The 26710-nt window shown below is 41.9% G+C and overlaps 1 protein-coding gene across 1 annotated transcript; it reads left to right on the top strand.

Moving 5' to 3' along the window:
- The first annotated feature begins 4518 nt into the window (after window positions 1-4518).
- On the top strand, window positions 4519-22714 carry LOC119649184 (forkhead box protein F1-A). Its single transcript, XM_038051211.1, has 5 exons — window positions 4519-5401; window positions 12948-13038; window positions 13101-13289; window positions 13559-13799; window positions 22384-22714. The coding sequence occupies exons 1-5, from the start codon at window positions 4674-4676 to the stop codon at window positions 22590-22592; spliced, it is 1458 nt and encodes a 485-aa protein (XP_037907139.1). The 5' UTR covers window positions 4519-4673; the 3' UTR covers window positions 22593-22714.
- The last annotated feature ends 3996 nt before the right edge of the window (window positions 22715-26710 follow it).

The raw sequence follows: 26710 nt of genomic DNA, 5'->3' as shown, positions 1-26710 counted from the left end.
GTCGATAGTTTTTATATAGAAGCATAACCCGACACTTAGTAGACCAATATATTTGAGATGGAGAGCTGAGACTTGAATGAATCATTTATAGACGCTATCCAAAATTCGCCTCAAGGGGTGCAACCTTGTTAAGGTCTTGGGGTAATGCAGGCGAAGATGTTGTGTTAGACTAGTGGCGTGACACATTTTGATCACATCCGAAATGAGGATATCTGCGCTCGATATGGGGTTGTAACGATCGTGGAAAAATTGCGAGAGAGGCGTCCTCGAGGGTATGGTCACGTAATTCGCGCTAACGAGAATTCACTTGCCAAGATTGCTCTGAACATCGGCGGCTTGATACGCTGGATGGCGATTTAAAAGTGAGGCGATTGCATTCTGATCAAGCATTTGATAGAACCAAATGGCGAACCCGATCACAACAAACCGAACCCGCTTGTGAACGGGACAAAGGCTGAAGAAAAACAAGAAGACAAATGTATGTCTGTCTGTCGCACCCGAATTACTTGAAAACGGCTGAACCGATTGGCAAGAAAATTTGGTCAGAAGGTGCAGTCAATGAATATCTTTTTATATAGTCAGTGATGCCATTTTGTAAAGAGTATGATGGGTACTCCCTACATATGCGAAAGGAGGTACAACATTTTTTTTTCATAGAATAAGGTCATATGGAATATCCAATGAAACGTATTGATTTTTTGAAAAAATCTCTGATATTGGATGAAACATAGCGGAGATAGAGCTCAAAATGTGTGCCCCAAAAAGTGAAGCAGGTCTGATTTTTAGAACCTATCTTCCCGAAAAATCAGAAAAAAATTATAATGATGCATCTAGACCTCAAAATACATTCCGTTCCAATATAAGCACAGATTAAGTTAATAATAGTATATTATCATGTTTTAGAAATTTACCTGGTAACCCACCGTAAGTTCACTCTAGAAGTACAAAATTTGGCATCAGTATCTGAAGATGAAAAAAAAAAATAACGATAAATATAGAAAGATTATCTCTAAGAATTTATAGCTTAGAACAGTTGCCAAAAGTGCTTTACATTGTAAATCTTTAGGGGTAATCTCTTTATATTTGTCCGAATTTTTTTATCTTCAGATAAACCCGTTGCCAAAGTGGAATTTAATAATAGGCAAATCCCCTAAAGGACACACATTCAGCAAAATTATTTTAGGAATTTTTTTACTTTTCCTTGGATCAAACGTGGGGCCACAACCATCTCTCATCCTGCAGAATGCTTTTCCAGGCTATCGTCGTTACAATGGCCTCACTTGCTTCTTGTGGTCTAGTCGGGGCTGTCCTGCAATCAAAAAATTTGCTTTTGTGTTCTATATTGGAATGAAATAAGAGGTAAAGTCTTGGTAGAGCTGGAGGGTCTCTAGTATGGATTGAATGCAGAATTTTTAGTCTAAAATTTTATAGTATACATCGCGGAGATTTTTATAGTATAAGTGGAGAAATTTCTATCACTTCTCTCTGCGGGGAATACTTACCCTCTCACTAAATGGGATACGGATCAGAATATCGACCGCTCAAGGCCGATTACTTTCTGGCTAATCTTGTAAATTCATAACGTCCATTATTAGTAGAAAGATCAGTCAGTATGTGGAGGTGTGAAGGGATGTAAGCGGCAGATACACCAACTTTTCCATGATGTGTTGATTTTCGGGATGGGAAGTCGTATCTATAAATGTCGTACCCACAATTGTGGGTTGATGATATCTTGGATGGGTTTGGGTATTGCAGACATTTTTCGGTACTTTATGGAAGGGACAGAGGTAAAGCTGCGTTCAGCTTTCTGTACCATTAGCTGCCGTTTAAGGTGTTATCTTTTGATATTAAAATTGCTCTCTTTTTTTAGTCTTCTTTTTATATACTTGAATGGTGTAGTTGTGTTTGAAAATATTTTAGCGATTTCGCGAAGCTAATTTAAAGTGGTGACTTATTTGGGGCATGTTTCCTCAAAAGATGGACTTAGGCCTTTAAATGATCAGAAAAACGGAAATTTCCCTATGCCAAAAAGTTCCAAGCAGACAAATTGTTGACTTGCTCCATTACTATCGAAGGTTTGTATCTTAATTTGCAAAGACTGCAGAAACTATTTTGAGTTTGAGTAGGATTAAGCGCATGAGAATGCAGATGAGCGATTGAGGAGGAAACTTGCCTCACCGCCCGTTTTGGCATATCCAGGATTCAATTGGGAGTTTGCTTTGATGACAGATGCTGGCGGTGAGGACTTCGGTGTGGTATCGGCGCAGGAGAGGCAGCGAGTGCAGTACGCGAGTCGAATGCTGAGCCAGGTGGAAAGAAACCTGTTTATTTCAGGTCGATAGCTTTGCCATTGACGTGGGCGACGAAAAATTGCCGTTGTTACCTTTTAGCGAGGACATTTAAAGTTTTCACGGATCCCAAGCTGTTGAATGGAATGCTAAAGGCCAGAGAGATCACTAGCCAAAGCTTCGCCTTTATCAAAAACTGTCAGACTATGTCTATGAATTGCTATGTATAGGTCTGGTCGCATGATAGGGAATATAGATGTTTCCAGTAGAGCGAACCAACAATAAAACTGTAATTTGTTTCTGCAGTGTTAACGCGGTCAAAGATACTGTTGAAGGTAAATGACAAAGAGGTCATTGGAAAGAACACGTTGCCAGAGAAGAAAGATGTGCATAAAGTAGAAAGTCTGGAATAAGTACATGTAATCTTTAGAGATTACCATGACTCGAAGTTTTTAGGCCACTTTTACTAGGATACCATATATATATCGATTTGGCAGGACCGCTTTTTGGACTCATTGTTTTCAATGAGCATATGTGTAGCCGATATTATAGTATGAAGTGGAAAATTTGTAATGCAATATAGTGTATTGTTTTGCAATGCAATATTAACCAAATCATTGAACATGATTACCGAATCAATTACAAGCTAATATTGTGAGTTAGTCTAGATACTGAAGTAGATGGATTAAAATAAAGAAAGTTGGTTCAAAGTTGGAGTTTTTGTTAAGTTCATTATTATATGCCCGGAGAGCTAAGTGGTTAGAGCACAAGGCTATGGTACGGAAGGTTGCGGTTGAAATCTCACTGGTGGCAGTGGAATTTATATCGTGATTTGACGTCGGATACCAGTCGACTTAGCTGTGAATGAGTACCTAATTCAAATCAGGGTAATAATTTCGGACGAAGGCAATGCTGACCACATTTCCGCCTATAGGGTACTATAATCCTTTAGTGTACCGTTACAATTTTGAATGAAGTGCTCTAACACACTTCAAGGCCCTGATTCAATTGGATTGTTACCCCAAAGATTATTATTATTAATTATTATATGGAGTACAAATCATCAGAACAGGATTTGGAGGTTGGAAAAGCGCAGAGTAGGCCACCAAGAAGTCAAAAAGTTTATTTAGTCGTTGTGTCTAATGAACTGGTGTTTTCGACAGCATTCCGAATACCTAGCTAATCGTTGTCGAATAATCTAATGTTTTAGAAGAAGGCATGAGAGGGTAACATACCAGCTAAGATAGCGACACAACGTCACCGTAAATTTCACTCGCTGTAAACTTATTTGTACAACATAGAGCATCCGAGATCCTTATGAGCAGTTTGGATGGAATCAGAAAAATGAAGCTAGTTTGCTGCAAATTCTGGAACAGTTTGAAAAGATTTTGTTATCAAATCCTTTAAATATTTTCGTATAAAAATGGCAAAGTTTAGGGATTAGCTTTCGATGGGTACTCTTATTGTGCGGAAAAAAGATAGGGCCAATAAGTGTTTCTAGCTTTCTACAACGTCGTTACTGGCATTCAGTTATCTAGTGGATATTTTCAGGACTACTACTATGAAGCAGTAAAACAAACAGATTGTTAGGCGTTTCACCATAGAATTTAGTTTCATTCTCTGCATATACCAAATTTTATTTAAAGGGTTGTTTGTTTGAAGATATTTTTAAATTTGCAAATGTATGCTTTACCTTAAAATTGGTTTAATTTATGATTACTAATTGAACAAATCTTTAAGTTATCTAATATTTTAAAGTTTCTACGAAATTGACTATGTTAACATTGTGCCTAAATTTTAAATGATACAAATTTGATCTCACATACTACATAAACTAAAATCAAAATCAATTTCCTCGACAATCGATTGAAGATATAGATATATACGTATTACCTACATATATACTCTTTTTCGATCAACCGTTTCAACGTATTTACCCTCCAAATCAAGTACTCGCTCTGTCTCAGCCGGGTTAAGTTTTCTTCTATTGAATATTTTTAGCCATAGGAGCACAAGATCAGTAGCCGAAACCAAATTGAGCGCATTTATCGTTGTATTGGGTGAGGTTATAAGGACTTGCTTATATACTCAAGTATCTGAGATTTTTCTTGAAATACTATATCGATGGTGTGGCTTCTGTAGTAGAATCGTACGAGTCAGGAAAGTGTTCAGATCACCAACGTGGGATCATTTTCATTAATTCATCGATCGGGTTCGCACTCCAGTCGAGTTTATTGTTTTAAGTGCTTCACACACTCAACTATTGCAAACAAGTGTATTCAATTTAATTATTTCGATTTAGTAATATAAATAAATATTTTCAGTTAATTTCTTGATAAATATTTAAATAAAGGTGATCAGTCTCAGTGTGTCGGTGTGAACAATATGATAAAACTTGAGGATCACGTAGATTCGAGCAGTGCGGCGCGAATGTATCGAAATTTCGCTTCAAATGTTTCGGATTTTCAACCAACGTCTATTTGTGACCAGAGAATTATCGATTCTCAAGAGGATGCAGAACATAATGAGACCAAAATTCAATTCCTCCCCAGTCAAAGTTACAGTAATCCAACGTCGTATCCCCAAATCATTCAAATGCCCCCAATAACCGCCATTCCACAACCGGCTGCCACCAGTCATATAATCAAAACGACGTTATCAAGCTACCATCCAAAGCAAAGTAATATTCCTCAGGAAATCACGGGAAATCAAACTTCGACCATAAAATATTGCCCTAGTGCACATATCGATTCGGTGCATTCTATGGAAACTGAGTCCTCGGCGTGCAGTTCCAGTAACAATAATAACATGTCACCAACCTCTACAGAGAATACGGTTTCCACGATAACGCGAATTCCTGTCGAATCCTCTACGAATAATAACGGGCGTATTACGGAGATTGTTCCTTATCCGAGTAGCTCATCTCCTTCAAGATCATCTAAGTCCCAAACAGAGCAACAGACAACTCCACCGGATACGACCAAGAAATCCTCTGGAACGCGTCGTCCTGAGAAGCCTGCGATGAGTTATATCAACATGATTGCAATGGCTATTCGGGAATCACCGCAGAAAAAATTGACTCTGAGTGAAATTTATAATTGCTTGAAAAATCGGTGAGTTTAATTTTTAAGTTAAGTTTTTTAATTCTAATATCTGATTAAGGATGGTTTGAATTCCATGTTTCAAGGATTAATAATGGAAGATCTTGTCTGTGAGATTTTATTTCAAGATGGCATAAAAGCTTCATTTTTTAGTCAGCTGGTCCTAGTCCACTTTTGAAGCGGGCTCCAGGTTAAAAACTGAGGGTGAGAAGCTAGTCTTCTTTTGTACATATTACATTATGATATGAGGGATATGAGGTAATGCATTTTTCATGTACCAGGGCCACCGGAAATTATTCTTATCTCTTGATTAGCCCCTTTGTACGAATTTGATGTTAAGTGTACAGACTGTAGGAGTATGTGCGAATTTAAATTATAGTGACCTTATAAAGAAAGCTTTATATTGAAGCCGTAGCATGGAATTTTTATTTAAAACCAATAGCGCTTCTCACTTTTAGTTTCACTGATACTTGCAGTTGGTAGATCAGAAACGTAGACAAGATAGAGTGCCGATCTTAAGACGCAATCTTTGTCATGTAACGTAAGGCTTTCAGATCTCCCTTTGAATTTTCGCATCAAAAGAAGTAACTCTGAAATGTTATGGGCAATCACTGGAAGTAGTTTTCCATCTTGAAGTTTAGACCTTTGTGGGATACTTATTTAAACGCTCGTAATGCATCCAAAAGTCTGCCGAGTAATATTCTTTATCTCCAAAACCATTTTGTAGACCTGCTTGATTGTTCCATGCTTCTCTCGTTGTTTTTCAATAAAAATTTTAAGATTTCAGAAATTAGTAATTTTTTAATGATTTGAAATAATAAAAACTTGCTATTCTCTTTGCGCTAGTGTTATTTATTGGTCTTGCAAATACCGATATTTCTGGAACCACTTGTTCCCTTCATCAGTTCTAACAAGTCTGCTCATCAGTGGCTTTATTAACTATTTTTATACTAATCTAAATTTATAATACTATTCTAATTAATTATATGGCTAAATTAGCATCTATCTTATCCTAGACTTATCCTGAAAAAGAAGAAATATTAAATGTCATTTTAAAGACTTATTTGTATATCCTTAAAGAAGAAGAGTTTTCTAAATTAGTTTCTTTTTTAGCTTTTTTAAATAACGGTGAATAACAATTGCCTAGATCTGAATTCAATCTTGTGTCTCCCGGCTGATTGCTAATGAATAAGCTTTCGTAGGCGTCCAGCTACTTAATTTTTCTCACCTGTTTTAACATTTTCGGATCGTCGTTGCTTATTTTATGACCGCATTCCACCATATGCTTAGCCACCATAGATTTTGTGGGTTTCCGGGAGTATTTGATAGTCAACTCTGCCTCCTTCGTATGCTCCCTAAATCTAGTGGTTACCAGCCCTTTTGTTTGTCTAATATACACCTTCGGACAATCTGAGCAAGCGATTTTATATATATGGCTCATCTCTTCTACCGTTTTTTGGTCCTTTTCTCTAATAAGCTGAGATTTTAGCTGGTAGATAGGACTTGATCCTACCAGTTGTAGGTCGAACCTTTTTAATGTGCGTTTTATATGCTTAGATAGATTTGAGAAGGTGACGCTTGATCTTTTTAATGCGGTAGAAGTCGATTGTTGGCTGTACAGTGTAATGAGGTTACCACGTTCTATCCTTCGTGCGTGTCTCCTGATCATCATATCTATTGTGGTGTTGATGTACCGTTCTTCCTTGTAGTGTCCAATAAGTGGTCTTTTTTGCTGTCGTAGTCTTCCTCTGTGAGTGGGATTATTAGAAGGCGGTAAAAAGAAGAATGTGATATAATTTTCATTCATGCAGAGGGAAGTCAACCTCGCATATTGTTTTGCCTTTCTCCTTCATTCTGGTGTCGAACCAAACCGTAGTAGCCTCTTTAACAGGCGTGCTGGGAAATAAAGCTTTTACATCAAATTACATTAGGCGGTCATTATCCTCTACAGCCACCTCTATGCTCAATCTTTCAATTAATTCTTTCGAATTTTTGACAGATTGTTTCCCGTTGGCAGACCTCAATTTTTATCATTAACCAACCACTTCGCAATGTTGTAAGTAGGGGAGTTAAAATCGGCAATAATTTCCCTTATTCCATTACCTGCTTTGTTTATGTTTGATTGGCGTCGGATTTTGGGTAAAGGGGGGTTTGCCATACGGAGTTAGACTAGGTTATCAATCACTAGAGAACATTCTTTTAGGGTCTTCTCTACTCGTTCTATGGATGCTGGCAGCGGGTCATTCCTTAATTCAAAGTAGTTGTTTATCCATAATTACAATCGAATTACCTTTGGTTGCTTTTAGATAGTATACCGGCTTCTTCTGCAGCTCTCGTACGATATTGGTTTCCTGCCGGTTAGCAGACTTTGGAATCTTAGTTTGGTAAGCAATGGCTTTGGATAGCTCGTGGCGGGTTTCCTTATTCCCTTCGTTGCGCATGAATTTTATGGCTCCTTCCACATCTGCAACAACGTGTTTTAATGATTTTCGAGGGGATAGGGAAGAGACTTATGTGTCTGATCCTTCCGGTTTTAGGGATCCTGGGGATTTATGAAGTCTAAACATTGGAAAAGCAAGAACTCAGAAAAGAACCGAGTAATACATTGGGTGTCAAATTTTATGGGTAGCAGCGGAACTCTTATTTTCGACTGTCTTTAAGGGCTGGATAAAATTGTTAACTTTCACTGGTAAGCTCGCTTTTAAAATCAGCCGATCTGCATATTCCCCATTTCCTTTTGAATTGGTATTCCTCGTTAATCAGACAAAATATTTCAAATAATGGCCTAAAGGTTATAAGAGCGTTGCGAGTTAATTTGAATATATTTGTAGTATATATAATTGTAGTATAATATGCACTGAAACACCACCGCTAACTGCTGTGTCCAGTGTGGGTTTCACGGGGGCTGCTAGATTGTCCCCAGCTTCCATCGAAAGTTTCGCTTATTCGTGTCCAGTTTCCCTGGATATTTCTACTCCCAGTGGTGCAACGACCATGCCTTCATCCCCACGATGTTTTCCCAGTTTTTGCAGGTTCACGGTTCTGGACTGCATGGATCCGTTTTCATATACTGGCATTAATCTAGCTGCGTTCACATTACCAGCTTTCCTTTCTTCCGCTTTTCCTATTAGGGGCAAAAGATAATGTTCTGGCAGGCAAGATGTAACCTTCCACCTTTGTGGCTGAAATTTCCTTCTGTCGAGCCTTCCCCATCGATTTTTTGGAACAATTAGGCAACGGCGTCTCACTTTATGGGAGTCGCTGTACGCCCTTTTCTGGATGAATGCACCGTAGACACTCAAGTCGGGGGTCGATGATCTTTGATGATCGGTCTGCGATTCCTTACACCTCGAAGAGTCAAAATACGTAACTTCGATATCCATGTAATGTGATACAGTGCCCACAACAAGTCACAATACCTTTTGAGGCGGCCTGCCGGCTGCCTTAGATGGAGCGATGGCGTAGGTCAGGACGCCAGACAGCTTTTAGGGATATCGAATTGGTGGACCTCGGCGCAAAACCGGGATGTCTGGAGTTGCTTATTAAGGCAGACTTAGACCGGATACCGGCTGTTGCGCCGTTGATGATGATAGTTGCTCAAATAAATCGCTTGATGGAAGACTAAAGTTGAACTTCTTTATATGGAAAATTGGCCCACTTAATGCACCTTTTTATCAGCTTCTGCTCTGGATGAAAACATCCGTATTTTTCTTGTTAATTTTGGATGTTACCCCAAAAAAAAGGAGCTCGTAGACCGGAAAAATGGGGGCAGTTTCTCTTCAGTTGGTCCGGTCGGCCATCAAGTGGATGGTGGATTCAGGGCTCCCTCAATACGTATATTGTAGTAATTTTTTGCAAAGATATATGTAAAGATAACGCCACTGCAGCAATTCTCCTGAAGCCTGTCGAATTTGAGGTGTTCTGCGGCACGAAGTAAAGCTAGTCCCAATTCAAAGCTAGATAAAAGTAAAAAAGAATTGATTTAATCTACATTAAACATTACATTAGCATAGCTAGAGAATTTTGTACAAAATTTTAGATATATTGATTTTTATTCTGGTCAAAGGATAGTATAGCTCCCAGGGCGAAAAGTGGATTGGTACCTACGATGGAACATAAAACCTGGGAAACGCCTGCTGAATCAACACCAATAGCTCTGCTACCAAACCCTATCTCCACCTCCACATGGTGACCGCTGGGAGTTCTTTCTTAACGAAAAGCTGCAGAAGGAGAAGGATGAAGGCGAGTCGCCCGCGCCTAAAAACGGGACAAATTATACCAAGTGGTCCTCCAGGTTGGGGGTTGTTTAGGGTTGACAACCCTACACAGAAGTCACAAGAGGAGCCTCGGACTGGATTGATACCACAATGACGAATCCGGCAACGAAAATGGAATACCAATTTGCGTATTTTCTCATGGAACGTGCGCTCCCTGTACAGACACAATAATCCATATTGGATCAGGGCCTTGAAGTGTGTTAGAGAACTTCATTCAAGACCGTAACGGTACACAACAGGACAATGTAGGAGGCAATGTCAGCATTACGCTCGCCCGAGATAATTACCCCGATTTGACTCAGGTACTCATTCACAGCTGAGTCGACTGGTATCCGACGTCAAATCACGATACAAATTCCACTGCCGCCAGCGAGATTTGAACCGCGACCTCCCGTACGACAGCCTTGTGCTCTAACCACTCAGCTATCTGGACACTAGCAGATACCCTGTCCCAATATAGGGCTGATGTAATAGAGTTGCATGAGGTGCATTGGACAGGCACCGGTTTCCCGCAGAAGAGTCGCTACAGCCTCATTAAGTTCATGCTCCTACAGAGGAGACGGCAAAATCGAAGAAGCATACCTTCTACGAGGCAGTAGAACGAACCCTCGAAGCTTATCCCAGATATGATATCAAAATCTTGCTTGGGCATTTTAATAGCCAAATAGGGAAGGAGCCGATACGTTGGCTCGCATAGCTTACATCAAAATGCAAATGATGACGGACTGCGGATTATTCAATTAGCAATGTCACACAAAATAGTTATTGGAAGTACCTGGTTTGCGTGAAGACGGCCCACAAACATACGTGGGCCTCCCCAGACGGGACCACTTTCAACCAAATTGACCACGTGTTGATCGAACGCCGCCACCTCTAAGCCTTCATGGATGTCAGAACATATAGGAAGGCCAATATAGACCCGAACCACTAACACCACTCAGAATCCCCTCTAACAACCAGATGAGAGTTAATACTGAAGCCATTCACAACACAGCCCTCCCCACCCCCTATAAGAGGGAAATGGATGCCGCGATAACCGCAACAGAGATCCTGGAGATGAAGCATCAACAAATGATCTTCACAATCACCTGAAGAACGTTATCATAAATACGGCCACAAACTTACTTGGCCCCAGTCGTAAAAAGAGTCGGAACGGCTGGTTCGACGATGAATGCAAGTTAGTAACGGAACGGGAGAATGCTGCATACCGGATAATATTGCATTCTCAAAGGACGCGGGCACGCGCGGAGACTTATCACGAACTCCATCGAGCGGAGAAGCGACTTCACAGACGGAAAAAGGAAGCCTGGGAGAACCAACAGGTATGTGAACTCGAAAAGTACAGGGAGCAACCGCAACAGGCGCGCAAGTTTTACCAACAAGCCAGCAGGATGAAGCCTTGCACACCTCGATGGTCATCCTGCCGAAACAAAAAGGGAAATCTGATTTCCGACAGAATGGGCATATTGGAGCGATGGGTTGAGTACTTTGATGAACTACTGAAGAACCACAACATCGGCGAGTTTGAGGTCCCGCCAACTGAAGACGACGGACAAATACTGCCACCACCAAGTGTAGAAGAAAAAGTCGGTGCAATTCATCGCCTTAAAAATCATAAGTCGCCAGCAGCCGATGGAATTACAGCCGAATTGCTTAAACATGGAGGCGACCAATTGCACCGAGTGGTTCATCAACTTGTGGTCAAGGTGTGCGACAGCGAATCAATGCCTGATGATTGGAAACGAGGCATTATCTGTCTCATACATAAAAGGGGAGATATCACACAGTGCAGCAATTATAGACGTATCACGTTGCTGAGTACCATCTATAAGATATTCTCAGCTATCTTGCTAGGTTGAATAGCCCCATACGCTCAGAATATCATTGGCCCATACTAAAGAGGCTTCAGTAACAGATCACATTTTCTCTGTGTACAATACAACAAATAAAATAATACAAAATGTATCTTGGCAAAGTTAGCATCGAGAACCAACTAACCAACAACATTAAACTGCACTGGTCAAACGGGAAGAATAAAGATAGGAGAATACAACTTTGAGACCGTTGTCAATTTCTCCTATCTAGGATCGAAAATCACAATCGATAGAAGCTATGATGATGAAATCCACGCACGGTTGTTGTCAGCCAACAGATTCTATTTCAGCTTACAAAAACTGTTCCGCTCGAAACATCTCACCATAGGGTCAAAGCTCTTACTGTACAAGATAATGATCTTTGCCAGTCTTCATGTATTCCTCGGAGACTTGGGGTCTTAGCAAGAAAAATTGCGAACTCTTGGCCACGTTTGAGAGAAAAATACTCCGAAGAATTTTTGGCCCCCTACATGAGGATGGACGATTCCGTAGCCTACATAACGACGAAATCTATGAGCGATACCATGATCGTCAACTTGTGGATAAAATCCGGCTCAATAGGTTACGGTGGGCGGGTCACTTAATCCGTATGGATGAGGATGATTCCACCCGGAAAGTCTATAAGGGCAATATCTGTGGTGGAAAAAGAAGACGAGGCAGACCCTTCCTAAGATGGAGCGATGGCGTAGGACAGGATGCCAGACAGCTTTTAGGGATATCGAATTGGTGGACCTCGACGCAAAACCGGGATGTCTGGAGTTCCTTATTAAGGCAGGCCTAGACCGGATACCGGTTGTTGCGCCGTTGATGGTGATGATTGATTTTTCAATGATTGGCGACGGTTTGTTTAAAGTTGCTCGATTTGTACCAAAATAAAAACTAATAAAAGTCAATGAAAATAGTTAAAATTAACTTAACTTCAATTGCGTACCTCCTTGGAAATTTTGTTGTGAAGATCTGGTTAAATTCTTAAGCAAAAATATTGAAAATTGTTGGAGTTACCATTTTATAAAATCATGTTACGGGAAAAATGCTTTTGAAGACGCCATAGGCGACGAACCCCTCGTGGCGCTATAGGAGGAGCTCAAAATTCCACCGAAAAATAATTTTTTCGAACTTTCATTTATTGCCTCATATTCCTCACAATCCAAAGTATTTTTTTTGGCCAATAAAAAAGAAGTCGACTCCTGGGAAATTATGCAGTGCAACATGCATTGCATTTTCCTTCTTTCTGTTCTATGAACATAAAAAAAATCAAAATGTGTAATGAACATTGATAAATAATTTTATAAAACCGGTAGATAGGTAAAGGTAAAAACCCCTAAACTTTTTGGCGAGCTTCTTTTCTATTACAGCCTGAAAAACTGAATAATTGAAGTGATCTAATCTTGACTTTATCCTTTACAGATTCGATTTTTTTCGTGGAAATTATGTCGGTTGGAAAAATTCAGTTCGTCATAATTTAAGTCTAAATGAATGCTTCGTAAAAATACCAAAGGTACGTACAAGGATCTGCGAGGTTTTCCTAGATTTACTTTAAAAATGAAATTCTATTCTCAGACAATGGGACTTAGTAAACCCAGCAAAGGACATTATTGGACCATCGATCAGAAGTCGGAATATATGTTCGAAGATGAGAGCAGTCTACGTAGAAGACCAAGAGGATTTCGAAGGAAGCATCAAATCAAATCGTATGCATCAGGAAATGGCTTTTTCGCTGACACGGGAGTTTACAATGCATCGTTAACTGTAAGTTTATACCTGAGGGTGTCCATATGCCATTTATAGTTGAATAAGTTAAAGGAATCATTTAACGAACATTAAGTCATCTTATCTTTCCTGAAAATAATGATTGATTTATTGTTGGGTCATGGATTTTAATTTTCATTGCACTTGATAGCTCCTAAACTCTTCTGAAAACTTCAAAATGTTGGAAAACATGAATAAACCCTTGTCCGTTTATAACCTATAACTGTAAAAAGATTTAATTATCCTTTTTTCTGTATCCCATAAAACAGGATATTTCAAGTAGTTATGCGGCTCAGACAACGTACGCCTACGACTACCCTCCGGCAGGGAGTTACTCCGAAAGTTGGGCTCACACAACCAACACTTTACCGCAGTACACGCACTTGCCGCACAACCCCATTCAAAGTAGTTCACCGCCGCCGGCTTCTGTTCAAAGTGGTGCTAATTCTAGTCTGGATTTCGGAAACTACCAATATAATTCGGGTCATTACAGCTCGAATTTGGACAATGGTAAGTCATTGATGGTCATTTCATTACACAGAATAGTTCTAGATGAGAACAAATATGATCGCCACATGTGGCTTTTATAGTTTTATTGCACTCGAATTAGCCCGTTTCAAATAGATCGATTCCTCATTTTTATTTTTTTTAAAGATTTAGATATAAAATTAGATGATCGTGCATATGTACATATGTGAAAATATCACATATGTGTATTAAAATAATAGTTGGGCAATTATTAGATACGTTTTAGTTGTGATTACTGCATATTTAAGGAAATACTTCTATTTTTACTCATAAAATATGTGAATAATTCTGATAATACGTGCACATAGTATGTTCAAGTTGCATCTTTGTCTTCTGACTATTATTCGATTCAAATTATATAATTGACGCTATCAGCATGTTTGCTAGACCCCTAAAAAGGATAACAGCAATTTTCTCTACCACTATAAAAAAACAAAAGTCTTATCTTTAAAAGGGAAGAATGCAACGGCATGGGACTTTGCCCCGTTGAAATAGAAGGCCCTATGCATATAAGGCATGCTAGTTTTGCTCCTTTTCTACCCCATCGTTTCTTCAGTAACAATTTTAATTTTTGTTAATCAAGAGCTTTTCATATTGTTTCTCGGTGTAAGGATTACAAAATATCAAAAAATGATATCAAAACAAAGGGAAAATTTGAAGCAATAAAACCAATACTTTATAATTATCTAAATAAAGAAAATCGCAAATAATTAACACCACACTTACCAGTAATACAATTTTCGGTCTTGACTTAGACAGTATTCATCATCAACTGCGCAACAACCGATATCCGGTCTAGGTCTGCCTTAATAAAGAACTCCAGACATCCCGGTTTTGCGTCGGGGTCCACCAATTCGATATCCCTAAAAGCTGTTTGGCGTCCTGACCTACGCCGTCGCTCCATCTTAGGCAGTCGTCGTCTTTTTTTTCTACCTTTTTCTACCATAGACTTTCCGGGTGGGATCATCCTCATCCATACGGATTAAGTGACCCGCCCATCATAACCTATTGAGCCGGATTTTATCCACAACCGGACGGTCATGGTATCGCTATAGATTTCGTCATTGTGTAGGCTACGGAATCGTCCATCCTCATGTAGGGGGCCAAAAATTCTTCGGAGGATTCTTCTCTCGAACGCGGTCAAGAGTTCGCAATTTTTCTTGCTAAGAACCCAAGTTTCCGAGGAATACATGAAGACTGGCAAGATCATTGTCTTGCACAGTAAGAGAGCGGAGAGAGAGCGTTTCGAGCGGAACAGTCTTTGTAAGCTGAAATAGGCTCTGTTGGTTGACAACAACCGTGTGCGGATTTCATCATCGTAGCTGTTATCGGTTGTGATTTTCGACCCTAGATAGGAGAAATTGACAACGGTCTCAAAGTTGTATTCTCCTATCCTTATTCTTCCTGTTTGACCAGTGCGGTTTGATGTTGTTGGTTTGTTCGTATTCGTTGCTGACGTTGCCATCATATATTTTGTCTTGCCTTCATTGATGTGCAGCCCAAGATCTCGCACCAACGACCGCCTGCTCGATCTGGATGAAGGCAGTTTGTACCTCTCGGGTGGTTCTTCCCATGATGTCGATATCGTCAGTATAGGCCAGTAGTTGGGTGGACTTAAAGAGGATCGTACCTATTGCATTTACCTCAGCATCACGGATCACTTTTTCGAGGGTCAGGTTAAAGAGGACGCATGATAGGGCATCCCCTTGTCGTAGATCGTTGTTGATGTCGAATGGTCTTGAGAGTGATCCTGCTGCTTTTATGTGGCCTCGCGCATTGGTCAGGGTCAGCCTAGTCAGTCTTATTAATTTCGTCGGAATACCGAATTCTCTCATGACCGTGTACAGTTTTACCCTAGCTATGCTATAACAGGCGGCTTTAAAGTCGATGAATAGATGGTGCAACTGTTGTCCATATTCCAACAGTTTTTCCATCGCTTGCCGCAGAGAGAAAATCTGATCTGTTGCTGATTTTCCTGGAGTGAAACCTTTTTGGTATGGACCAATGATGTTCTGGGCATATGGGACTATCCGGCCTAGCAAGATAGCGGAGAATATCTTATAGATGGTACTCAGCAACGTGATATCTCTATAATTGCTGCACTGTGTGATGTCTCCCTTTTTATGTATGAGACAGATAATGCCTCTTTGCCAATCGTCAGGCATTGATTCACTGTCCCATACCTTGAGCACAAGTTGATGAACCACTTGGTGTAACTGGTTGCCTCCATATTTAACCAATTCGGCTGTAATTCCATCGGCCCCTGGCGACTTATGATTTTTAAGCCGATGAATTGCACGGACTGTTTCTTCTAAACTTAGTGGTGGCAGTATTTGTCCATCGTCTTCAGTTGGCGGGACCTCCAACTCGCCGATGTTCTGGTTGTTCAGTAGCTCATCAAAGTACTCAACCCATGGCTCCAATATGGCCATTCTGTAAAACAACGCTTTCACACGCACTCCTCGCTACAAATATTTCCTGCGTCCCAGTCCTTTGAGTTGGAGTTTAAGAATACATACAAAGAATTCCCCAGTTATTGTAAAAAGCGACTAAAAGAAACAAAAATCTGTTGGCTACCAACCTGCAAATTTCGAAATTTTACTGTTTTTGAAATGTCAACAAGGCCTCGGATAGGGACTAATCTTATGGTTACGAAATTTGGCTATCGAAAATCGAAGATGGTTAGTTTCTGGAATATCCGCACACTCCTCGACAACGGTGTCGAGGTTCCCCAGAATGCTCGCTTCCTCAAACTCAAGCGAAAATACCAGCGATATAAGCTAAGCGAAGTAAGATGGTTGGATTCTGGAGAGTAGTCCTCTCCATACTCATCTGGGGCAATGTGGTTTTATACTTTGGAAAACCAAGTAGTAGCAGACTCGAATTCGGTGTGGAATTGATACTGGCGGCTATCGCAAGGCGCGCAAGGATTCTGGTCGCTAGATTCCGGTCTAGGTAAAGGAACATCACAATTGTACATTCACCAACAGAGGTTTCCGATATAGTAGAAAAGGATGCTTTCTATTAGCAATTACATGCAGTTCAGGAGAGGCTTCAAAAGACTAATCCCAGGGTTCACGTTCCCTGAGAGCGTGGGATTTTTCCCCACTAAAACCACCTCTCGCCAAGCTACGACTGAGATCTCTGCTTCCAGCAGCTTTCTTTGCATATTTTATGTTTTCCTTTTGTTGGGACGAGAGCCTGTTGTTAACTCGTTGTTGATCAGTAGTTTATGTCAGTAGATATTCTTTATGTTAGCAAGTCTTTCAGTCGTTTCATTATATTAGAAATTAGAAAATAAACAAATGTATTTTCGGGTTCGATAGGAAGCGATAAAGGTATGCACGGTGCTCTCTGTGTTCGCTTAGCAATTGAGTTATGTCGTAACCAACCTCACCGTGCCTTCGTTTGATCCATTTTGAGACATATGGAATAATCCTGTGTATCCAGGATCCTTTAGGTGACCCATCCCAACTTTTTTGCCATTCCAAAATAGATTCACTTCATGCTAATTGCCGACGATAGGTGTAAGACTCGCCGATTGCCTATGATGGGTCATAGAGGTGTCGACCCTTATTCGCCAAGATGTCGATGGGGACCATGATCACACAGACTGCTTCGTCTGACGTTGTACGGTAAGCGCACGACGTCCCCAATGCATCCAATCGGTATAGAGCTGCGATTTTCCCTCTATTTGCTTCCAACTTCAAAGACGGTGCCCAGACTGGAGCTGCATAAAGCAAGATGGAGCTGACCACTCTCGAGATAAAGAACCGAAGGCTTTGCCTAGGTCCACCTATATTTGATAACATTCTTACCACCCCGGAAGCTTTGGATGAGACATTTTCAAAATGGGACTTGAATTTCAGTCTTTGTTCAACCACGACTCCCAAGTATTTAAGCGTTGGCTACGACTGTATGATGTGTTCACCAATCCTGACCTTTATCGACGTTTATTTTCTTTGCTTGGTGATCAAAACTACCTCGATTTTATGCTCTGCGAGCGTCAGACCAGCTACTTTTAGCCAAGACTTGATTTCAAAAATTGCCTTATTTGTGAGTACCTTGATCTCATCAATATCATGTGTCACGATAGCCACTCCGATGTCGTCTGCGAAGCTAATCCTTGTGAAACCCCGCAGTTTGTTCTATACGTCTTAGGTCCCAATCGGAACACAATATTCTCTCGAGGAGAAATTCCATGACTATATGCACCAGATATTTGGGAGCGTCCCGTTTGGCTAAAGCCGCAATTATTTTGCTCCATTTTGCCGTATTGAAGGCATTCTTCACGTCTAGAGTAACTATCGCGCAAGATTTATTGGCCTCCATTGTTTTTTCTGCGATTTAAGTCACCATGCTGATCGCATTGATAGTAGATCTTGCCTTTCGGAATCAGAACTGCCTGTCTTCAAGGCCACCCTCCTTTTCTGTGATTGGTACAAGCCTATTGAAGATGACCCGTTCGAAGGGTTTGCCCATGCCGTTTAGCAGGCATATAGGCTTATAAGACGAAGGATTACCCATAGGTTTATTTGGCTTCAGGATTAGCACAAGCTTCTGTCTTTGACGCGAATCACCTTGGAACGGTTTTGACGGTCACTATCAGTGGTTTATTCGGAACGCAGTCTAAACCTGGGGCTTTTTTTCGGCAACGTTCTTCGCGGCTTCCAGAACTTCTTCATTGGTTACCTTGGGAATTTCATTGGGATCTATCTGGACAGTGGGTGGGTTGGACTCACTTGAAACTTGTGGGAAGAGAGTATTGATATTCCGTAGCAAATCAGGGTTGGTGATCGGCGGCGAGAGCTTACCTTTGATTGACACAGTAACTGCCTTGTATGCACCTTCCCATGGGTCGAAGTCCGCTTGCTTGCGTAACCTCTTGAAGTGTTCAGTTTTACTTCTACAGATGGCTGCTTGCTGTTCTTTCCTCGCCTTCTTATATCGGTTATGCAACTCTTCAGGTTCAGGCTGGTTTCTGCTACGTTGGCTGTGTCTCCTGGCTTTAAAGAGACTTTAACTGTACGATGTTCTTCGATTTCGGCATTCGTTTCATGAATACTGTGCAGCGGGACATGGAAGCATCATACGCTTTTTGTATCTTTTCAAAAATTTGCCTCATCTTTTCTTCTGCATTTCCCACCGGCAGAAGTATTTCCCCGAACATTTGCTTGTCGAGTTTTTTGGATGTCCAACCCGCTACTGCAGTTTTCTTGACTCGTTTTGCTCCTGTTCTACGCGTCCATATTGGCCCCCCTATATGTTCTTACATCCATGAGGGCTGAGAGGTGGTGGCGTTCGGTCAACACGTGGTCAACTTGGTTGAAAGTGGTCTGGTCTGGAGAGGCCCATGTTTGTTTGGAGACCACTTTCCGCGCAAACCAAGTTCTTCCAACAACCATTTCATGTGACACTGCTAATTGGATAATCCGCAGTCTGTTATCATTTGTATGTTGATGTAAGCTATGGGAGCCCCAAGCATGATTTTGATATCATATCTGGGATAGGCTTCGAGGGTTCGTTCTACTGCTTCGTAGAAGGTAACCTTCTCCGACTCTGCAGTTTCTTCTGTAGAGGTGTGAACATTAATGAGGCTTATATTTCTAAATTTGCCTCGCAAGCGCAGAGTGCATAGCCGTTCGCTTATGTTTTCAAAGCCGATAACAGCAGGTTTCATTTTTTGGCTGACTAAGAAACCTACTCCGAGCACATGGTTTACTGGATGGCCACTATAATATATGGGGTAGCGACTCTTCTCCAGGAAACCGGTCCCTGTCCAGCGCATCTCCTGTAACGCTGTTACATCAGCCCTATATTGGGACAGGGTATCGGCTAGCTGCTCATCAGCTTTATCTTTGTTCAGGGAGCGCACGTTCCATGAGTAAATGCGCAAATCGTTATTTCTTTGTCGTTGTCGGGTTCGTCGTTGTATTATCAGTCCAATCCGAGGCTCCTGTTGTGGCTTCGTAACAAGTTGTTTTTCGTGTAGAGTTGTCAGCCCTGCCCAACCCTCAACCTGGAGGACCAGTTGGTACAATTTGTCCCGTTTTTAGGCGCGGAAGACTCGCTTTCATCCTTCTGCATCTGCAGTTTTTCGTTAAAAAAGAGCTCCCAGCGGTTACCACGTGGAGGTGGAGATAGGGTTTGGTAGTAGAGCTATTGGTGTTGGTTCAGCTGGGATTTCCCAGGTTTTATGCTCCATTTTGAGTACCAATCCACGTTTCGCCCTGATGCTTATACTACCCTTTGACCACCGGCTAATTTAACTGGATTTTATTCACAAAGAAATGGTCTCGATATTTTTCATAGACTTCTTCGCTATATGGGCGACAGAATCGTCCATCCTCTTGTAGAGGCCTAAAATCCTTCAAAAGATTCTTCTTTCGAACGCTGCCAAAAGCTTGCAATTTGCTTCAAAGAGACCGGAAGAAAAGAGAGAGAGGAGAAATACAGTATTGGATAGATCTTGTCTTGTCAGTGGGAGTTTTGACCCAGCGTGATACGTTTCGAATGACACACTTTTTGTAAGCTGAAATGGGCTGTTGGTTGCCAATAACCATATACGGATTCCTTCTTTCCAGTTGTTATCGGTTGCGATTTTCGTTCCCAGATGGGAAAAGTTTTGAACGACTTTAAAATTGTGACGTCTTGTCTTCAATGTTTTCGGTTGACCATGTTTGATTTTGTGATCTTACCTAATTCCAGCTTAGCTATTACCCTTCTTCAGGTTCTTGCCCATTGATACATTCCGGCGTCTTTATAGAGTTGCTTAAATATTTTAATCTCTTCGAAATCCCTGCACTCCTGCCTGGTTTCATAATAACCTCTTTTTCTAAAAATTTTGCCCCAGGTTCTTTGGTCCGGTGTCTTTTCATGCTGAAACTTCTAGGCGTTTTCCTGTCTGTGGTCTCCGGATTCTCATCTTTGTTGTTTGAGTGTTTCGTTCCCCGTTTTTAATAACAATCAAGGGGCGTCTTAAAATCCTGTAGCATTCACTCATCTCGCCCATGGCCTTTTCGCAGGCCGCGACCTTGATTAGAGCGACGAAAATCATGTCACGTATCCAATCCGTCTACACGAACTTAGCAGGGAAGCGTAGGATTTTACCGCTTTGAAAAGGTCCGGGTTTATTCTCTTCTTTTTACTAATTGTGGAGTTATCTATTTAAGTGACTAAGTAATTAACACATAAAGGTAGCGTAGCATCAAGATCCTCCTCCATCTCTCCATGGTAAATTTCACCTTTCTTCCATACTTTTGTCTGGGTAGTTACTCTAAATTGAGATCTAGGCCGACACTCGCTAACTGCAGCTGTGGCATTTCCTAGCTTTCCTGCTCCTGCTACCGCTAGATCCCATAGAAAGCCATATTCTTCTCGCTATCCTTTCCCTTGAGCTGCCGACCTGTCAAACAGCAGACATTCGCCCGAATTTCCGTAGACTTCCAGAGATAATTCCTCAAATTGTTAGAATAACTTTTATGATGAGTTTGAGAAGAATCTTTTGTATCAGGTTTCTGTGTCTGTCTGTCTTCATCTCTCTATCTGTCTGATACATGATTCTGATCTTATGGTAATAACATCCAGCTTTAGGATTTCAGGGGATATCGTTCAGGACGACAGGGGGATGGTTTTTTAGGTGCGGATTTCGCACACTGCTGTACTGTCTTTCTAAGAGTTCCATCTGTACAATGTGGTGCTCTATTGTTTCGAGTGTGGTACCGCAATTTCAATGTAATGTGGGCTTAGAGGTACTCACAATGCAATAAGGGGCATAAAAGAAAATATTTAACAAGTAACCCAGCCAGCGTGGTTGAATTTTCCTCTTAATTTCCAGCACAAATGCTTGAGCCGGTCATTTGCCGCAAAAATCGATTTGGTCTTCAAAGGCGTCCAATCTTAAAAAACTCAAGAGCTCCAACAAATCTTATTCTATTGCAATATAAATGCGTTCCTCCGAAACATCTTGAATTTCCTAATGAGATTTCAACTTCGCTTCATTGGCACTTAGCATTTATCGAATTTTCAGAAGTGCTGACAGCGTCTATTCTCCCAATGAAGGATAGGATTCTGCGTCTATTCTGTATTCTAGCGCTTAGCGTTCTCAAGTGGTTCGGGGCTGATATCGAATTGTTGAACTTTTTATTTTTTTGACTCGTTTTCGTTATGGATAATGTGAAGTGTAAATAGAAATCCACAATACAATACGCGATGAACTCCTCGTAATTTGATCGTTTGAGTTCTCAAGATATCAACTATAGATTTCGATAAATCCATAATTACCCGATAAACGCGAATAACTGCCTGTAGTTTGCGTTTTATTCGATAAAAATTCACGAGGACGTGAAAAATAAAGTTTGAAATTCAATACGGATATCGTTCTCTTCAGCAATTTTATCTGTTTTATCGGGAAATTGAAAATTTCTTACCGAAGCATTTCGCAGTGGACGAATCCGAGAATGTATATAATATGCTCTAGATACATGTGGTGTGTGCTTTTTTGCATGAAATTCATATCAAAGCAATTCGATTAACTGCTAAACCGTTTCTTTGTTTTCCATTTCAGGTATCCGCACGATGTCTATATCTTTACCACCAGTTTCTCATATGTCGGGGACGACTTCAACTGGTGCGATTATGGATCGCAAACCTTACGGAGCAGCTCTAACCCCACCAATCCCTACACCTCCTCTGCATCTATCCAATTTCAACCCCAGCGCAAACCCTTATCTTGAGACAAAGTATTGCAATACGTACAGCCCCCAAAACTCTTGAAAACAACAGAAATGCCCCTGCTCCTATTAGACGTTAAGTGCATAACATTTATGATCATTCTTAGGTTAAGATTGTGCTGATTATTTATATTGTGAATATCTTATTTGTATTTTTCATTCTAATAAAAGTATTGTGCCTTATATTAAAGTGAAGAATAACTGAAGTTTTTGCTATTTCGTATGACTGTTGGGGATGCAAGGAATTACAGCTATGTGCCATTGCCGTAGGTCTCTGGCAATATGCCTCAACCGTCCCACGAGCTTCCGAGACGCTTGTAATTCTCCTCTACTGTTCTATGTCACGTACTTTAAGGGCAACCTACCTGTCGACCATCCTAAGATATTGGATTCCATTGGATGGCATAAATCACAATGGAGTTGTCACCCTTTCTTAATGTGTGATAAATCCACTGTCACTTCCGCTTTCTCATCCACAACTTCACGGATTTCTGGTCCGTACATGGACGATTTTTTCATTAATTAATGTCTCAGGCCAAAACATCCCTTTGATACGACGCAGACATGAATTGATGAAAGCTTGGAGCTTTCGGGTGACAGATGCGGAGACTTACCGGGTCTTGCTTTCATTTAGCACCAACAGGGGTGTGAAGGGAAAATCCGGGGCCAGGGTGAAAATTATTCGGGGCCCTTTATTATTCCTTTATCTCTAGTTGCTTCTTTTAGTGTCTCTATTCCGGGTCCGAGGGTAATCACCTTCTTTCCTCTCCCTTTCATCAGGTCTGGGAAATGTACTTGCTAGTATACGGCGCATCGCCTGCGTTCGGTATTCGCTTCAACATCTTTAAGATGTTTTGTCACCGCAAGTAATGCTACTTTGTTGCTCGTTAAGTTAATCATTTTACATGACGTTCTGTAATAGTGAGATACCTGTCGAGGTGATGATCTTTGAGTTCATCATCAGTGTCACCGCACTCACCGCTGAGAACGCTGCTTGCGTCAAAAGGACCGCAGATAGCCCACTGCAAAGCGAACTGGGGAAAAAGCGAAAAGAGGACGACGTGCCTGAAGGAGACTTTATCGAAGTAGTTTCCAGGGCCCAAAAAAAGAAGGCGAAGAAGGAAAAAAGGAAACGACTGACTACGCCGCCAAAGACAGGTCTGTCCAAAGACAAGGAGGCTGCCAAGCAAAAGCCAGGAGCAGAAAAAACGAAGAAACGAAGAAGGACTAGAGGACTGCTCATTAAGCTGACGGAAGGCAAGACATTTGAAGAAGTCCTTAGTGAAACTCGCCACAGGATGAAACCCGAAGACAACAGAGCAAAGGTGTCTTCCAAACGAGAAGTGGCGAAGTTCTCGTCGAACTGGGTCCAAAGACGACTAGCAAGAGTACGTTCTTTGAAGCGGTCAAGGGGTTATTGGGGGAGAAGGCTTTTGTTTCCAGCCTAGAGCCCATGTGTTCTCTAGAAATCCGGGATCTTAACTGCCTCACAGAAGAGGCGATACCAACGCCCGGATAGGTATCACCTCTGTAAATGCTCGAGGCCAAAAGCTCGCCGTGGTGGAAGTCTCGAGCAATATACGAGGAAACTCCTTATCAGCGGGAGAATCAAAATTGGATGGGTAGTATGCAGGGTATAAATGCGAATAGTCCCCACCAAGTGCTACAGGTGTCTGGACTATGGACACACGTCAGCAGCTTGCAAGGGACTGGACAGGAGGACAGCATGCCGGAGATGCGGCCAAGTGAGTCATTAAGCGAAGACCTGCAATGAAAGCGAGAGTTGCGTTCTCTGCAGGGATCGTCGCGCGTGTGATGAGAGCATCGCACACATGGCGGGCTCAGGACGGTCTCCAGGGCGGAATTGGAAAGGACTAGGGTGGGAATGGCATGGTCCGCATATTACAAATTAACATGCACCGGAGTGCAACTGCTCACCAGTTGCTGGCATAGTTCGCTGCGGAAGTAAATGCTGATCTAGTGCAAATTTACGAGCAATGCCGAAACAAGGACCCGGCCCCGTGGCATCTCGACTTATCGGGTACCGTTGCCACCTGGGTTCGGGACGATATTCGACTTTGTGTTCTTGCCGAAGGCCGTGGGAACGGGTTTGTCTAGATCCGGTGTTTAGGGGTAACGTTTTTTAGCGTTAAGGTCAGTAAGGGGGCAAGCAAGTTAGTCCGAACAAAACAAATACGTGTCTGCACACTAAATGTTGGCACCCTAACTGGAAAGACCGAGGAACTCCCAAGAGCCCTTCGGTAAAGGCACATTGATATCTGCGCTCTGCAAGAAACCCCATGGTCTGATGCCAAAAGCTGCGACATTGAACGCGAACGTAGTAAAAATGGCTATAAACTTCTGTACTTTGGTAGTCCACACACCCAATATGGTGTTGGCATTGCCATCTCAGAGGGTTTCCGCGATGCTATCAGCTGATCGCACTATTCACTTTTCACCGCGTATGCACCACAGACAGGTCGACTTGATGCCGGGAAAGATGCCTTCTGGCAACTTCTCGATGGAAAGACTTGTCACGTGCCTGCTGACGACTATATCATCATTGCCGCCGACCTTCATAGTCATGTGGGTGAAAAGGCAGACGGTAATAGGTGCGATGGAGAAAAGGGGTTAGGAGCGTGCAATGAGGGTGGTGAGCGTATAATGGAGTTGTGGACACCCGTGACCTTGTACTTATGAATACATGGTTGGTCAAACGATTGTCTCATCTTCCTAGATTTTATAGTGGGAACAGTAAAATGTAAATCGACTATATTCTCGTAAGACATCGACATTTTACCATTGTCACTGATTGCAAAGCCGTTCCCTATGACTTCACTTCAACATAGGCTATTGATTGCCGTCCTGCGAATTAAGCCACCGATAAAACAGCGTGAGGAACGCACTGGCCGCCGCGTATTAAATGATGGCGATTTCGTGAGAAGAAAGAAGAAATGGATCTCACTTACGCGATTACCAATCATTGTGGAATGTGGAAGAATCATGAAACCAAATGAAAGACACGATCCACAAAGGGGCCTCTGCAAACCTCGGGGTCACCAAGCGGGGTAAGCGTTACATCAATCGAGATACTTGGTTTTGGAATGACGATGTTGAAATGAAGGTCCGTGAAAAGAACCGCCTCTACCACGAATTTCTCGACGATAAAACACCGGTCAATTGGCAAATTTATGAGAATGCCAACCAGGAAGCAAAGAAAGCAGTCGCTGTCATCTGAGCGGACCATTACAAAAATCTTTACGATAAACTGGGCACTCGGGATGGCGAGAGAGGTCTACCAAAAGCCGAAACAAACGCACACAGAATATCGAACACTTCTGTTGCGTTAATGACAAGCACGGTACTTTGCTTACCGACCGTCGAGCCGCAACGGATAGATGGCGAGAATACTTCGAGCAGATTTCAATTGAAGAATTTACTCATCCTCCATTTCCACAATCATTCCCGACATTTGGAGCAGTTAAACCTGTCAGCGTAACTGGTGCTCAGAGGTGGCGGTGAGGAAGATGGGGGGCAACCCTGTCGGCTAAACCAAAACCAAGTGGCCGAGGAGAACCTCTATAGTGGTGGCACCGGAAGACGCTGTACTCACTTTGGCTTGCCGGCCGTGATGCAATAGGCGAATACTCCTAAGGCCTAATCAGGGCGATCAGACCCGAGTCTGCACGAGGACTCATCTGAAGTGGCAAATTGCTCACGAAACTTCACCAGGGGTATACTGGTACCATGGGAACCGAGATAGCTCCTGGACTCTCATACTTTGGGTGAACTCCCGTTGTATGTGAGTACAGCTCGGTTGTTTGCGGTTGGCCCCCCTAGTGGGAGTTTCATGGTGGTTGTGGTTGTGCTCAAGCGAGAAGAGACCTTCGGGCCTCGGCATGGTGTTGCGTTTCAACACGGGTGCCGTACTCCTTAGTTAGGTAGAGATTTAGGTAATTCTTACATCCACCAGTACGAATGCTAAGCCATGCACTTGGTATAAACTGGTACCGTTGTTGCTTATCTCAGCGGGGCTCTGATTGTGGTCACAAAATCAATCCGTGTCTGAAGAGGACCGTAGGATTAAGTTCCCACAACAGGTACCTACGTAAAACACTCATGGGCTTAACTGTCAGCGCAACTGGTGCTCAGAGGTGGCGG

Source organism: Hermetia illucens, chromosome 2 (genome assembly GCF_905115235.1).
Source record: "Hermetia illucens chromosome 2, iHerIll2.2.curated.20191125, whole genome shotgun sequence".
Taxonomy (NCBI): domain Eukaryota; kingdom Metazoa; phylum Arthropoda; class Insecta; order Diptera; family Stratiomyidae; genus Hermetia; species Hermetia illucens.
This window is presented reverse-complemented; position numbering and strand designations above follow the sequence as displayed.